Here is a 15,361-nt window from a genome sequence, read left to right on the forward strand (position 1 = left end):
CAGTTTCCCATCACCCTCTTTTGTGACAATTCCCAGGAACCATTTCTATTGTGGAAATATGATGTGGAGGTGCCAGTGTTGGACTGGGGTGGACAATATCAGAAGTCATATGACACCAGGTTAATGTCCAACAGGTTTATTTGAAATCATAAGCTTTCGGAGCACTGCTTCTTTGTAAGGCTAAGTGGAGGAAGGCACACAGGCACAGAATTTAAATGCAGGGAGACAATGGGAAATGCCATTAGCTTGCCATTATCTCTCTGAATACAACTGTGCCTGTGCGCTTTCCTCTGTTTCATCTAATGAAGGAGCAGTGCTCCAAATGCTTGTGATTTAAAATAAATCTGATGGACATTCCTGATGAAGGGCTTTTGCCCAAGGCATAGATTCTCCTGCTCCTCAGATGCTGCCTCACCTGCTGTGCTTTTCCATTACCACAGTCTCGACTCTAAATCTCCAGCATCTGCAGTCCTCACTTTCGCCTGTTGGACAATAACCTAGTGTCCATGTGATTTCTGACCATTGTGGAAAAAATTATCAAAGGATCACCAACAAATTCACAAAAAGGAATAGAAAGAAAGTAGACTAGCTAGGAATATTAAGTCAGATTGCAAGAGACTTTACAAGTATGCAAAAAGGATAAGTAAACGTTGGTCCCATAAAAGGAGAGAGAAAATCTCTTGTACGGAAAGAGGCACAAATATTGAACAAAGACCCAGCAGAAGACATAAATTATAGATCAGAAAGACAGAATAACTTAGTGAGGAGAGCAGTGATATGGATAGATCTAAAGCAAAGAGGACAATGAGAACTGTTATGATGTCAGCTAACATGGGTGCCATGGGACATAAAATGGCCAGACGTTTCATAGGAATAGGCTCTAGTGACTTGCATGAAAGAAAATTTAGAAAAAAAAGATTTCAGAGGCACAGCAAGGTGGAACCTTTGAGCAATGTAAACCTGATGGGCTAGAGTGAGGTACAGAAACAGTACGTATATCTGAACGCATAGTATCAGTTTTCATAATAATAAAATCCATGAGCTTGTGGCACATATTGTTAGAGAATGGGGTTAACAGAAGGGTTCAGGGCTGTTTCAGGCAATTGTTAGTGATAGATTTCCTTCCAGGATGACCTTGAAAAATGGTCAGTTTTAGGGATACACAGCACTCTTAACAATTTTTATAGATGCACCATAGAAAACATTTTATCCAGATGCATCACCACTTGGTATGGCAACTGCTCTGTCCAGGACCTTAATAAACTACAGAGAATGGTAAACACAGCCCAGCCCATCTCGCAAGCCAACCTTCCATCTATTGACTCCATGTACACTTCCTGCTGCCTTGGAAAGGCAGCTAACTTAATCAAAGACCGCTCCCACCCCAGTTATAATCTGTTCCACCCTCTTCTATTGGACAGAATATATAAACTTCAACACACATACCATCAGATTCAAGAACCGCTGTTAATAGACTTCTTATTGCACCTCCAAATTTCAAATTTAGTGCTGACCTTGCTCTTTGTGCATCTTCTCTGCAGCCATAACATTGCATTCCTCCCTCTATTCTATGACCCTTATGCACATGGTATGGTATGATCTGCCTGTACTACGCACAAAATCAAAGTTTTCACTGTACTTAGGTAGATGTGGCAATAACAAATCAAATCAAATCACTGCCTGATCATGCTTTAAGAGGTCTACTTGTGTCTGTGATGAATGGTTAAAATATTGGTTCACAAGCATTAATATTTATGAAATTTTAATACCATTACAAAGGTGGCAAAATTGAAAAAGATTACAGCTTTTAAAATAGATGGAACTTTTCCACAATCTGAAAAGAGTTTAGTATGAATATTTTTATTCCTTCTTGTCTGCTGATCTGCTCCATGTGAGATATACCATATATTTCAATCAAGGCAGATAAATTAACTACTTCAGAACAGTTGCAGCATTCCAGTTAGATCAGCAGAGTGGTATGATCCAGCTTAAGAAATGAACAATGGGGTTTCTTAGGGATCTGCAATCAATGGCCAATATTTTCTATTCAATGCAATTTGAAAGGGCAGCCATTGGAGGTGAGGAAGGAAAAGAGTGATAGGAGAGGAGAATATAAATGTAGGACTGGAATGCAAGAAGCCAAATTTTTGAAGTAAAGTTACCTTTTTAATAAAAGCGGTTCAACTTTAACTTCTGTGGTAATGCTGTAGTAAAAGGAGGATTTGCGTGTGTACAGCAAAAACAATATGTTTGCAATGATCCAGCCAGATTTAGCAGTGGACTTTCAAACATCTGACTTAAAAATTGGAGGGTGCAAATGAGTGTTGTATAAGGAGCAGAATTATATATAATATCTAATGACATGCTGAGCCAATCTGAAAAGCAATACTCAAAAGTAACAAGTAGTTACATTGAATATAAGAAACCTGTATATAGAATATCAATCTGACTCAGTACCAGTGCAAGCACAGAGAATTAAGTTGGGGAGCTCAAACACAAACACATTTCAATTGGAAAGTATTAGTTGGAGCTACTATGGCTAGGCGTTGTACACAAGTAAAACTCAAGCTCGTAGAATTTTTAAAAATTACGTTGAAAATATTTATAAATTCACACACAAATACATATTTCCACCATTAGCAGATATGTACATCAAGAACTCACCAAATTATGAAAGATTTACTTGTTCAAACTTAACTTTATGAAGATCAGCAACAAGCTACTATATCATTTTTATGGTTATTTGTCAAATGCAAGTCTTCCAGTTAGCTATATAACTTAGTATTTTTCCAGACTTATTGGTTCACAGAGCTTTATCCACTTGAAAATGTGTAAATATGGCAAAAAAAACCAAATTTTCATTTAAAACAAATAAGAAATACTAACATGCATGACAATGTTATACTTCCTTCCCTTCAAAAACAGATTTCTCTCTTACCTCCATTTTATCCCACGTCAAAGCTAAAGGAATTTAACCAGAACAAGACAAATGGATGAGCAGATATTGTCTTTAAACCAACTTAACAAGGAAAACCCTAAGTATTAAATAATTTTGCATTGCTAATCTAGGCTTCAATTTACAGTAATGAATTTCACCCAGTTATAGCAAGGATCACAAACAACAGATAATGATCAATGGATAAATGCTGAGGTCAAGCCTAACTTAGTATTTTCCAGTTAGTCACCACCATATGCAAACACATTGAAAACAGCAATTAGCAAACACCACACTCCTTTCTTTCTGAGCTGCTGATTCATGTAGTTGAAGGGAAAAATCACCTTAGTAACCAGTACTAATGATAGCATTCAGCAGCATTGAAATAGGAGCACACTACTCATTGACTTTGCACTGATTGGTGTTTTAGACCAAATGGTCACAGCAAACAAGAGAATTTAGTTTTTGAAAAATCAACTAAAATTTCCCAATTAAGTCAGTGCTATTCAGGTAGAAATGCAGTGTTTTAAATTACATTTGAAGGGTGTTTTAGAAGGGTTTTATGTATAAATTATTGTAACATTATTCACACTTCAATATAAAATCAGCTGTAAGTCAAAGTCAAATGTCAGAAAATACAGTATCTCATGAAAAGAACTTGCCTTTATAGAGTACATTTAGTGAAAAAGTGAAAAAAACTCCCGAATCACTTCTCAGAAATATGGCCAGTGAAAATGGACACTCAGACAAAGGAAGGAGATATTAGGAGTAAAGACAGTCTTAACAGAGGAGTGTGGTTGGAGGGAACTCAGTTAAAGGCGCAGATTTTTGAAAGTAAGATAGGCAATGAGGGTGGAAGATGTGAAAGGTGTGAGTTTACAGAAAGCGAATATATTTTGGTGAGGCTTCATGGAATGGGTTTGCAAGGTCACAAAGGGATTTGGACACAAAGCTGAGAGTAAATTTTGTTACTGTGGTCCAAAGTCGGTCAGAGGACTCAGTGTTGGTTAGGATACAAGCTTAAACATAAGGGAGTTGAATGCAGAAACTGAAATTCTTTACTCTGGAACGATGTAAAGTTGGATGATACTTCCAGTGGAAAGTGGGATGAGAAAAGACCAGAGACAGAAGCGAAATTGCCTGGTACTTCTAATAAAGAGCTCATGATGTTAGAATGTTGGGATTAAACGGGACAACAAACTTGATAACATTCTACTTTAGCTCAAGACAAAGGTGGGGAAGTGAGATGGAAATGGAGTGAAGGAACAGAGATTGCAGACGTAGGATGAAAATAATTCCTCTAGTATCCGCAATGCTTAAGTATATGAAATTGTGGCTCAAGCAAAACTGGATGATGGACAAGCCAATTGACAACACAGATGGCGGAGGAGTAAGAGATGATCAAAATACGGGAGGCACTCTTCATAGATAAAGAACCTGATCCTGTCTTTAGATTACATCAACAAGAGGCAGTTATGTGGAATAGATGGTAACCAAGGACAGATCCTTTCTTCTTATTCTTTCATGAAAAGTGGGCATCACTGCCAAAGCCCATCCCTAATCACTATTAATAATGTAGTGATGAACCAGCTTCTTCATCTACTACAGTCCATCTGGTGCAGGTTCATATATGTTGTATTGGAAAGGGAATTCCAGAAACTTTTATCAAGTGACAGCAAAGGAATGCTGTTATGGTTCTAAATCAGGATGATGTGTGGTTTGGAGGGGAACTCATTGGTGGTCTTCCCAAGTAACTATTACTCTTCGCCTTCTAAGTGGCAGACGTAATGGATTTGCAAGTTCGATTGAAGGAGCCCTGGTGATTACCTGCAATACACCTTGCATATAGTACACACTATTACCACTGTGCATTCAGCTTTGGAGACAGCAAACATTTAAATTGGTGAATGGATGCTGATCAATTGGGCTGCTTTGTCCTGGACTGTGTCAAGCTTCTAGAGTGCTGTTGGAGTTGTACTCATCCTTGCACGTGTAGAGTATTCCATCACACTTGTGGACTTGTGCCCAGTACCATTTGGATGATGGACTGGCTTTGGAAAAGAGTCAGGAGAGGAGTTACCTGCCTCAGAGTTCCCAGTCTCTGACCTGTTCTTGTAGCCAGAGTATTTACATGGCTGGTCAAGTTATTATCTGATAATCCCCAGGATATCATAAGTAGAAGATTCAGAGTTGTAACGCCATTGAATCTCAAAGGAGATGGCTCTTGCTGAAGACCATTGCCTGGCATTTGTGTAACATGACTGTCAGTTTTAGAACAAGCTCAGACTTGTGATTACTGGGGAAGTGAAGTCACTGCAAGAAAAATGAGACATGACTGGAGCTAGTTGGTTTTGTAAAGCACGTTGAAAGGCTGCAGAGAAATCAAGAAGGATCAGAGGCTATCATATTCCACATTCACAGAGAATATCATTAATAACTTTAATTTTGTGAGGTTTCAATATTGTGGAAAGATCAGCAAGATTTGGGTGACAATAATACTTTCAAAGACTTAAGAGAAAAAAAAGGGACTTGAACTCAACCTAAAAACAAACTGCCAAGTACATCTACCACTGGAAGTTAACTATTTCAACCAATGGAGACAGCCATTCTCCATCTCAATACCATTCTTCTACCAACTTCACTAAAAACTATCAATATGAAATAACTCTTTTGGGAACTCTGCTAAGTGAAATTGGTTTTCAAATTTCTTTGCAACAATAACAACACTGCAGGAGTATAAAGCACTTCTTAAGTCATGCTTCTTGTTTATTTCAAAGCTATACAGGCTATATTGAGTGAATAGAGCAAATAACATCAATTCTACTACCTAATCCTGCTAATAAACACCAACTGCCAAGAGAATAGGCATACATGCTATAGTGCAATGCACACACACTGTATTCAGTTTATACGTTTAGTCATCAGGTTATGCTGACAATTTCTAGCAGTTAGATGTCTTTCAAGTATTATCAAGAGGAAGCTACACATCGATGGACCACCCCAAAGGGTTGGTTGTTGGCATCTAGGAATGAAATGCCCATCATAGTGGGAGCACATTTAGGTTATAGCCAATAAAATATGAAACCAACGTTCAAAGGTTGATAGATGATCAAAATAATTTCGCTCCATCATTTTCAGAATATGACAGCCCTCTAGGATTATTTCTCAAGGAGAGTGGATTCCCCTCCAATCTGATGTAAATGGTCTTGGGTGCACACCAACTTCCCTTTAGCAGAGATTTCATGAGAAGTGAAACATTACCACAGGCAATTCTTCTCATGAGCTACAAATACAAAATCCTTGGACTCCATTTCACAGCACACGGGCCAGTATGATGAACACACACAGAACGCTTCACTGACAGGAGCAGCCAAAACACCTGATGACCCAATAGGTCATAGAGATGTACAGCATGGAAACAGACCCGTCGGTCCAACCCGTCCATGCCAACCAGATATCCCAACCCAATCTAGTCCCACCTGCCAGCACCCAGCCCATATCCCTCCAAACCCTTCCTATTCGTATACCCATCCAAATGCCCCTTAAATGCTGCAATTGTACCAGCCTCCACCACTTCCTCTGGCAGCACATTCCATACACGTACCACCCTCCGTGTGAAAAAGTTGCCCCTTAGGTCTCTTTCATATCTTTCCCCTCTCACCCTAAACCTATGCCCTCTAGTTCTGGACTCCTCAACCCCAGGGAAATGACTTTGCCTATTTACCCTATCCATGCCCCTCAATTTGTAAACCTCTAAAAGGTCACCTATCAGCCTCCGATGCTCCAGGGAAAACAGCCCCAGCCTGTTCAGCCTCTCCCTATAGCTCAAATCCTCCAACTCTGGCAACATCCTTGTAAATCTTTTCTGAACCCTTTCAAGTTACACAAGATCTTTCCAATAGGAAGGAGACCAGAATTGCACGCAATATTCCAACAGTGGCCTAACCAATGTCCTGTAGAGCCGCAACATGACCTCCCAACTCCAGTACTCAAAACTCTGACCAATAAAAGAAAGCATACCAAATGCCTTCTTCACTATCCTATCCACTTTCAAGGAGCTATGAACCTGCACTCCAAGGTCTCTTTGTTCAGCAACACTCCCTCGGACCTTACCAGTGATTTAAGATTGTTGCAAGGTAAAGTAAAATAATATTGTATCCATGACTTGAATCAATTAATTGATTGTGCAATTATTCAGAGCAGCAAGAGTGTCATAGAGTCATACGGGTGAATAATTGATATAACATCATCCAGTGGAATGATGCTTTGAACTCAGCTGAAACATAGGATTCTCAATCAAGCTACTTTTCTTCTCTATGAATTGCAAAATCATGCACATATCCAACAAATGGTGGGTGGCATGGTGGCACGGTGGCACAGTGGTTAGCACTGCTGCCTCACAGCGCCAGTGACCCGGGTTCAATTCCTGCCTCAGGCGACTGACTGTGTGGAGTTTGCACGTTCTCCCCGTGTCTGTGTCGGTTTCCTCCGGGTGCTCTGGTTTCCTCCCACAGTCCAAAGATGTGCAGGTTAGGTAAATTGGCCATGCTAAATTGCCCGTAGTGTTAGGTAAGGGGTAAATGTAGGGTATGGGTGGGTTGCGCTTCGGCGGGATGGTGTGGACTTGTTGGGCTGAAGGGCCTGTTTCCACACTGTAAGTAATCTAATCTAAAAAAAATCATCTTTCCAATATTTGCTGATCAGCAAAGAAGCCCCACAATTTACTCGAATAAAAGGGGACCAAATAAAAAATGTTGATGAGATGCATAAAATCATAAAACAAAGAGATAGAATTGTTGATTAAACATCACAACCATTTATTTCTAATAATCTCAAACAGATCAAAATATAAGCTGATCAAACGAGTGCTTGAGAATTCAGTATCATGCTTTACTTACCATAGGTCATCTCACTTACTGTACACTGCATTCAACTTCTTTTTCCTAAAAAATGAATTCCACCATTTCCTAAGGGATCTCCCGCCAAAGTCTTACCATTTCTTTAATGAAACAGTGCTTGCACAGGTTATTTTTCAATTTACCCTTTCACAAGCCCTCTCGATCTGCAGAGGGGGAATGGAAGAACATAGATCTTTACCGGGTAAGCAAAAACTAGAGAAATACTAAGATAGAAACAGCACCTTGAAGGCAAAGTTTTGCTCCTATTATTGCATTTTGTTTATCCTTTACACAAACAGTACTTCTAATGCTATTTATCCACCATGTTCACATATTAATTTATGCCCTTTTCCTTCAACTGCACGTCCAAGCTGTCCTTAAAAGAAACAAAATGCCTGATCCAATCATAAACTCCAGGATTGTACACTAAGCTTCATAACCACTTATGCTGTGTAGAAATTACCTTTTGTCCCAATTTTTCTGCAGTAAATATTATATTACTACAATCAAGTCCCTTCATAGCTTTCCCCAAAGTAGAATGCATCAAAATGCATCACCTCATTTACTGACAGATTCTACTTACCAATTATTCTCATTGTATCAAATAACCCCTTGCTAATCCCTTGAAAAGTACACCTTATACCATCTTGATTAGCATCAACTGCAAATTATGACACAGCTCCCTCTAGCCTTAAAATCAAGATCTGTCGCCATCTGCTTTCGCTTTCTCCTTTCTAATTACTTCTTAATCCAGCTTTTTAACCTTTTCCTTGTTCTTTCCAACTGAATCCCCCTTAAAAGTTTCTGGCATTGTACTTCATTGTATATTTTGCAAAGTCATACCACAATTATAGCATTTCTAAAGGCGAGTAGATTTACCAAGCAAAAATTTTATTCTGAAAGGTGTGTCATTCTAATTATTTTCTCTTCATCCAGATATTTAATCACTCCTTTTTTAGTTAATGATTCCAAAGCTTTACTGAAGTAAATCACGATAATTACCCAAGGTCTTCCTGAAATCAGGTATTAAAATGCCTACTTCCTAGTTTTCTGGCCCACATGTTCCCTGTTACTAAAATGCTTTTTCTCCTCAAAACTCACTTAAAAATACTGGGGTCAGAAGGAGTAATATATCAATAAAGGTTAAGAAAATTATAGGTTCAATCTCCTTTCTAAGGTGAGTTTGTCAAATTCAGCCAAGGAGTAGTATAAACACTGTATCGTGTGATCTACGATGGAGGGAAGGGGTGGAGAAAATTTTTTAAAAGGTTAGTTTTTTTTAAAATCCCCTGTCTTAATTAAACAACATTAACTGAATGTGCATCTAAGATTACAACGTCCCATGAAAACCCATCTCAACTTCATATATCTTCTTTAAATCTATGACACACATTATTGACCAGTCAACCAAGGGAATAGGGTCTTTCTATTCTGATCAATAAGCTCTACTGCCCTTCATCTTTTCACATCTTTTTTGCTTTAAGTTTTATGCTTTTCATAACTTAATAAGTTAACTATGGATGGCGCCAAGGGCAAACCCATAGCTTTTAGAGCCAGGTCAATATTTTTTAATTGTTGATCAACCTATCCCTTAACAGTTTCTTAATTGTCATGGATACTGGCGATTGTAGAGCAAAAGAAGTTGGAGGGAGCTAAAAGCTGTTTCCTGTTTACAGGCTTTCACAAAAAATGAGTAACTCAATCCTGTAATGATCCCCAATTTCAGCACAGTAAGGGTGAAGAAAATCAGAAAAACCGTGTAGCAACAACAGAGGAAAAATCAGACAGGCAATAACCACAATTGTATCAGTATGAAGGAAAGTATCAATGAAGAGCGAAAGATGATGGATCACAAGATCAGTTTTCTCTTATTTCCTGAGCTAGAGTACAGTACAACAAACATACTAGAAAGCCTCTTCAGAGCAAGATTCAAGCCTTGGGCAAACTTGGAATTTACAGAAAAGATGCCAGCTGAGGGAAGTACAACTTGTTCAAAAATGTACACAGTTCTCAGACACTGTTAATGTGGTTCTCTGATTTTAGACTGCAAGAAAAACACCCACATTTATCTACATCTTATCAGATCTTCAGGATGTCCCAGTGAGCTTCAGAATTTTCATGTGTATTCACTATTATTACTTAAGTGGCTTTCATGGAACAAGCAAATGAGATTTAAAATAAACAGATTATCTATGAGAGATGCTGTGATTAAAAGGTAAAATGTTAGACATGACATTGAGAACTTCCTGCCCTTCCAAACAAATTCCACAAACAAGCAGGGAGGGCTTTGGTTTGATGTCCTATGTTAAAGACAGCATACCTAACTAAGCAGAACATCCTAAACAGTGCATTGTGTACTGCACTTCAAGATCTGCAGTTTTGGTTCACAAATTTTTAACTTAGAGCCAGAAAGCTACCACATTTAACAACTTGTATTCAGAAAGCACTTTTACAGAAAACATCCAAGGCATTTTGCAGAATTGTATAAGCAGAACTTGGCACAGGGTTGCCTATGTCAATATTAGGATGGGTGATCAGAAATTTGATCAATGACACAGGCTTCAAGGAACATCTTAAAAGACCAAAGGTGGTACCACTATGGACATATTAAAGGGAAAAAAACTTCAGAGATTTAGACCAAGGTTAAGAGCTTAAGATTGATGATCCTCAAGAAACAAGAAGTAGGAGTCACATGTTTAGAAGAAGCTGTTGAAGTAAACTTGTTGAGCTTCAGCACTGCATCTTGTAGGTGGTACACATGGTTGTCAACATGTTTCAGTAGTGATGGGAATGAATGTTGACGGTGATGGAAGGATCACTAATCAAGACAGCTGCTTTGTCCTGGATGGTGTCAACTTGCTTGATTGCTGCACATCTCACAGTGCCCACATTCCATCGCATTCCGAACTTGTGCCTTGTGGATAGCGGTTCTACACTGAGACGACAGAAGGAGTGTTGAAAGTCAAGGGGCAGTGATGAGATTCTCTTGTTGCAGATGGTCATTGCCAAGCACTTAGAGAAATAAAAGTCAAAAAAAAAAGTTGGAACAGGAGGAGGCCATTCAAGCCTGGCCTGTCAATGGCTGATTACTTGCATGGTGCCAAAGTTACCTGCCAATTATCAGCTCAAGCTGGAGACTGCTGCATCTGGACACGGACTGCTTCAGCCTTCGAGGAATTGCAAACGGTTTTGAACATTGTTCTTTGATGCTTGCACATAAAGTCACAGGGTCAGAGTCATACATCATAGAAACAGACTCTTCAGTCTGACTCGCCCATGACAACTAGGTTTCCTAAACTGAACTAGTCCCATTTGCTTGCGTTTGGCCCATATCTCTTTAAACCTTCCCTATTCATGCACATTTCCAAATGTTGTTTCAATGTTTTATCTGTAACTGCATCTACCGCTTCCCCTGGCACTTCATTCCATATACACACCACCCTGTGTGTGGAAAAATTGCACCTCAGGTTCTTCTTAAATCTTTCTACTGTCACCTTAAAACTACGCCCTCTAGTTTTGAACTCCCTTACCCTCGGGAAAAGACGTTAGATATTTACCTTATCTATGCCAGTCATGATTTTGTAAACCTCAATACAGTCACTCTTCAGCCTCCTGCACTCCAGGATAAAAAGTCCCAACCTATCCAGTCTCATCCATTAATCCAGTCCCAGCAACATCTTTATAAATTTTTTCTGTACCCTTTCCAATTTAATAACATCTTTCATATTGCAAGGTGACCAGAACTGTATGCAGTACTCCAAAAGTAGCCTCACCAATGCCATATATAAATGCAACATAATGTCCCGATCCCTACACACTCAATTGTCTGACTAATGAAGGCAAGCAGCCAAATGCTTTCTTCATCATCCTGTCAACCTGTGATATCACTTTAAAGGAACTATGTACGTGAACACCAAGGTCTCTCTGTGCTCTTAGATAACCATCTTCACTGTCAACTATATCATCAAATTTCTTATCTGTAAACTTATTCACCATGACCCCTGCATTCTTAATCAAATTGCTTATATAAATGATAAACAACAATGGATGCAGCACCGATCCTGTGGAACACCACTGGCCATATCGGCCTCCAGTCTGAAAAACAACTCTACCACCACCCTCCGTCTCCTATTATTAAGCCAATTTTGTATCCAATTGGCTAGTCTTCCCGAGATCCCATGTGATCTAACCTTACTAACCAGTCTATGTTCATACAGACAAATGTTTCGTGCTCTGGTGGCAAAGGAAGGTCACTGATAAAGCTGCTGAAGACAGTTGGGCTTCGGACACGACCCTGAGGAACTCCAGCAGAGATGCCCTGGGGCTGAGATGATTCATTTCCAATCAACACAACCATTTTCCTTTGTGCTAGATATGACTCCCAACCAATGAAGATTTTTCCCTCAATTCCCATAGCCCCCAGATTTGCAAGGGCTTTCTGATGTCATCTTCAGTTAAATGCTGCATCAATGTTAAGGGCAGTCACTCTCGCCTCACCTCACCTCTGGAAATCAGCTCTTTTGCCATGCTTGGAGCAAGGGTTTAATGAGGTCAGGAGATAAGTAACAAAAACAGAAATTGCTGGAAAAGCTCAGCAGGTCTGGCAGTATCCGTGGAGAGAAATCACAGTTAATGTCCCAAGTCAAGTGAAGGGTCACTCAACCTGAACTAGTTCTGAAAAAGGGTCACTCAACTGATTTTTCTCCACAGGTGCTGCCAGACCTGCTGAGCTTTTCCAGAATTTTCTGCTTTTGTTTCTGATTTACAGTTTTGGCAAATTTTTTGGTTTCTTACAAGAGATAAGTAACTCTGGCAGAACCTAATGTAAGCATCAGGGAGCATATTATTCCTTAGCAAGTAGTATTTGCGATGACCACTTCTGTATTTTGTTGATCAAGTGTAGACTAATATGCTGCTAATTGGTGGAACTGTCTTGCTTTTTGTGAACAGGGCATACCATGGCAATTTTTCACAATACTGGGTCGAAGTTAGTATTGTAGCTGTACTGGAACAGTTTTAGCCAGGAGCATAAGTCTTCCATACTATTGTCAGGAATGATCTTCTCACAGCCCATAGCCTTACAATAGTGAGGGCCTTCAGCCTCTTCTTGATATCACATAAAGAGAATCAAACTGACAGAAGACAGATGATAATACGGACTTCAAGTGGACAGCAACATGGATCATCAACTTGACAATTCGGCTGAAAATGGATGCAAATGTCCCAGGCTCCACCAACACTGAGAATGGAGATTTTTGTGAAGCCTCCTCCTCCTGACCACTGTTCACCTTCTCAACTACCATTCATGACATTCACACTTAGGTCTGATCTGTTGTTTGTGGAATAATTTTGCCCTGTCTATCGCAGTTTTTGATGACTACAAGTTTAAGGAGAATAAAATGAGAGAGGATGGCCAGGCATGCATTGGAATGGTCAAGTAGACAGTTAAAAAACAGTCATAAATGCATGTTACAGAAGGCAATGAGTTGAGGTAGGAGCCAAGTCAAGTGACTTATCAATGTACTTTGTTTGAGCTGAGTAAATTAAAAAACTTTAATTTACATAGACGTGTACAGCAAGGAAACAGACCCTTCGGTCCAACGCATTCATGCCGAGCTGGAAGGAAGTTTTATATGAAAGCCTTGATGAACATGTAGTGTGGTCATAGCAACCCAAGATGCTACGAATTGTGAAACACAGCAGACCAGATCATTTTAAGGATCAAATAATATTGTCATCAACTCAGTGCAAACCACTTCATTATTGCTAAACAACTTAACTGCTTAAATGTTCCCTGAAACAATTATGCTTAGCAATGAATGCAGGTCAAGATTTTGATCAGTGGTAACATGATGTTTTTCTATTGTATTCAAAGAGCAAACAAAATGGTCGATATTCACATAATTGTGACATAAATCAAAGCACATTTACTGAATTATCCAATGGTATTAGATCAAAAGCAACAATTCAAAAGGATTGTAAATTGAAATTAACACCACCTTTAAGAGAGTTATGAAGTCATAGAGAAGGCACAGAAACAGACCCTTCGGTCCAACTCATCCATGCCAACCTGATATCTGCCAACCAGATATCCCAAAATAATCTAATCCCATTTGCCAGCACAATACCTCGAAACCCTTCTGATTCATATACCCATTCAGATGCCTTTTAAATGTTGTAATTGTATCAGCCTCCACGATTTCCTCTGGTAGCTCATACCATACACTTACCACCCTCTGCGTGAAAAAGTTCTCTTAGGTCCCTTTTAATATCTTCCCCCCTCACCCTAAACCTATGCCCTCCAGTTCTGGACTTCCCCACTCCAGGGAAAGACCTTTCCGATTTACCCTATCCATGCCTCTCATGATCTTATTAGCTGAATAAGGTCACCCCTCAGCATCACTCAAACCCGCCAACCCTGGTAATCCTTGTGAATCTTTTCTGAACCCTTTCAAGTTTCACAACATCCTTTCGATAGGAGGGAGGCCAGAATTGCACACAATATTACTACAAGTCATCGTCTTTATTTCATCCAATCACAGAATCAACAACCAAAGATATATATGTTCCTCAAAAACTAAGCTACTAGATGTTAGGAAGAACAACTGAATATTGGGATCTCCGAGAGTGCCTGTCACTCACTTGCTGAAATTAAAACAAAATTAAAACATGAGCACAACAAAACTTCAGCGTATTTACACCAAACTCTACTAGACTCCCTCACAGACAGCCAACATCATTGGTCCCTCCAAATAGCAAGATGACGAATGGCAATATTTTTATATTTATCAAACAAAATAAATAAAAACTTGGGGAGGAATGAAGAAGTTAAAATTTCATGAATGGACAATGATACTTGAAAGCAATTTAAAAATAGATCAAAATGGCTCACTTCGGCTCAAATCAAATCCAGGTCTTTAGCACTTTTCAAATCAGATACTTATACAGACTGTGCTGTAAGAAAATATTATATGCACAGAAATATACAATTTAACACAATGTGACTTACAAATTGTCACTGACAGCATGAATAAATGTACTTTATTTTTCCAGTTAAAGGTACAATATGTAACTTCTATTGCAACAATCTCCACTCATAGAGTCATAGAGATGTACAGCATGGGAACAGACCCTTCAATCCAACTCGTTCATGCCGACCAGATATCCAACCCAATCTAGTCCCACCTGCCAGCACCTGGCCCATATTCCTCCAAACCCTTCCTATTCATATACCCATCCAAATGCCTCTTAAATGTTGCAATTGTACTAGCCTCCACCACTTCCTCTGGCAGCTCATTCCATACACGTACCACCCTCTGCGTGAAAAAGTTGCCCCTTAGGTCTCTTTTATATCTTTCTCCTCTCACCCTAAACCTATGCCCTCTAGTTCTGGACTCCCTGACCCCAAGGAAAAGACTTTGTCTATTTATCCTATCCATGCCCCTCATAATTTTGTAAACCTCTATAAGGTCACCCCTCAGCCTCCGACGTTCCAGGGAAAACAGCCCCAGCCTGTTTAGCCTCTCCC

The 15,361-nt window shown here is 39.4% G+C and overlaps 1 protein-coding gene across 4 annotated transcripts in view; it reads right to left on the minus strand.

The window, feature by feature from the left end:
• wdr37 (WD repeat domain 37) overlaps positions 1-15,361 on the minus strand; it is a 150,166-nt gene that overhangs the window by 96,858 nt on the left and 37,947 nt on the right. The window contains exon 2 of one of the 4 annotated variants that reach the window (XM_072576165.1): positions 2,939-2,961. The exons of the other annotated variants lie outside the window; for them this stretch is intronic. Coding sequence (XP_072432266.1) covers positions 2,939-2,944 — 6 coding nt within the window. The 5' untranslated portion in view covers positions 2,945-2,961. The remainder of the gene's footprint in view (positions 1-2,938; positions 2,962-15,361) is intronic. 4 annotated transcript variants of the gene reach the window in all.

The sequence above is a fragment of the Chiloscyllium punctatum genome, chromosome 8, assembly GCF_047496795.1.
Source record: "Chiloscyllium punctatum isolate Juve2018m chromosome 8, sChiPun1.3, whole genome shotgun sequence".
NCBI lineage: Eukaryota > Metazoa > Chordata > Chondrichthyes > Orectolobiformes > Hemiscylliidae > Chiloscyllium > Chiloscyllium punctatum.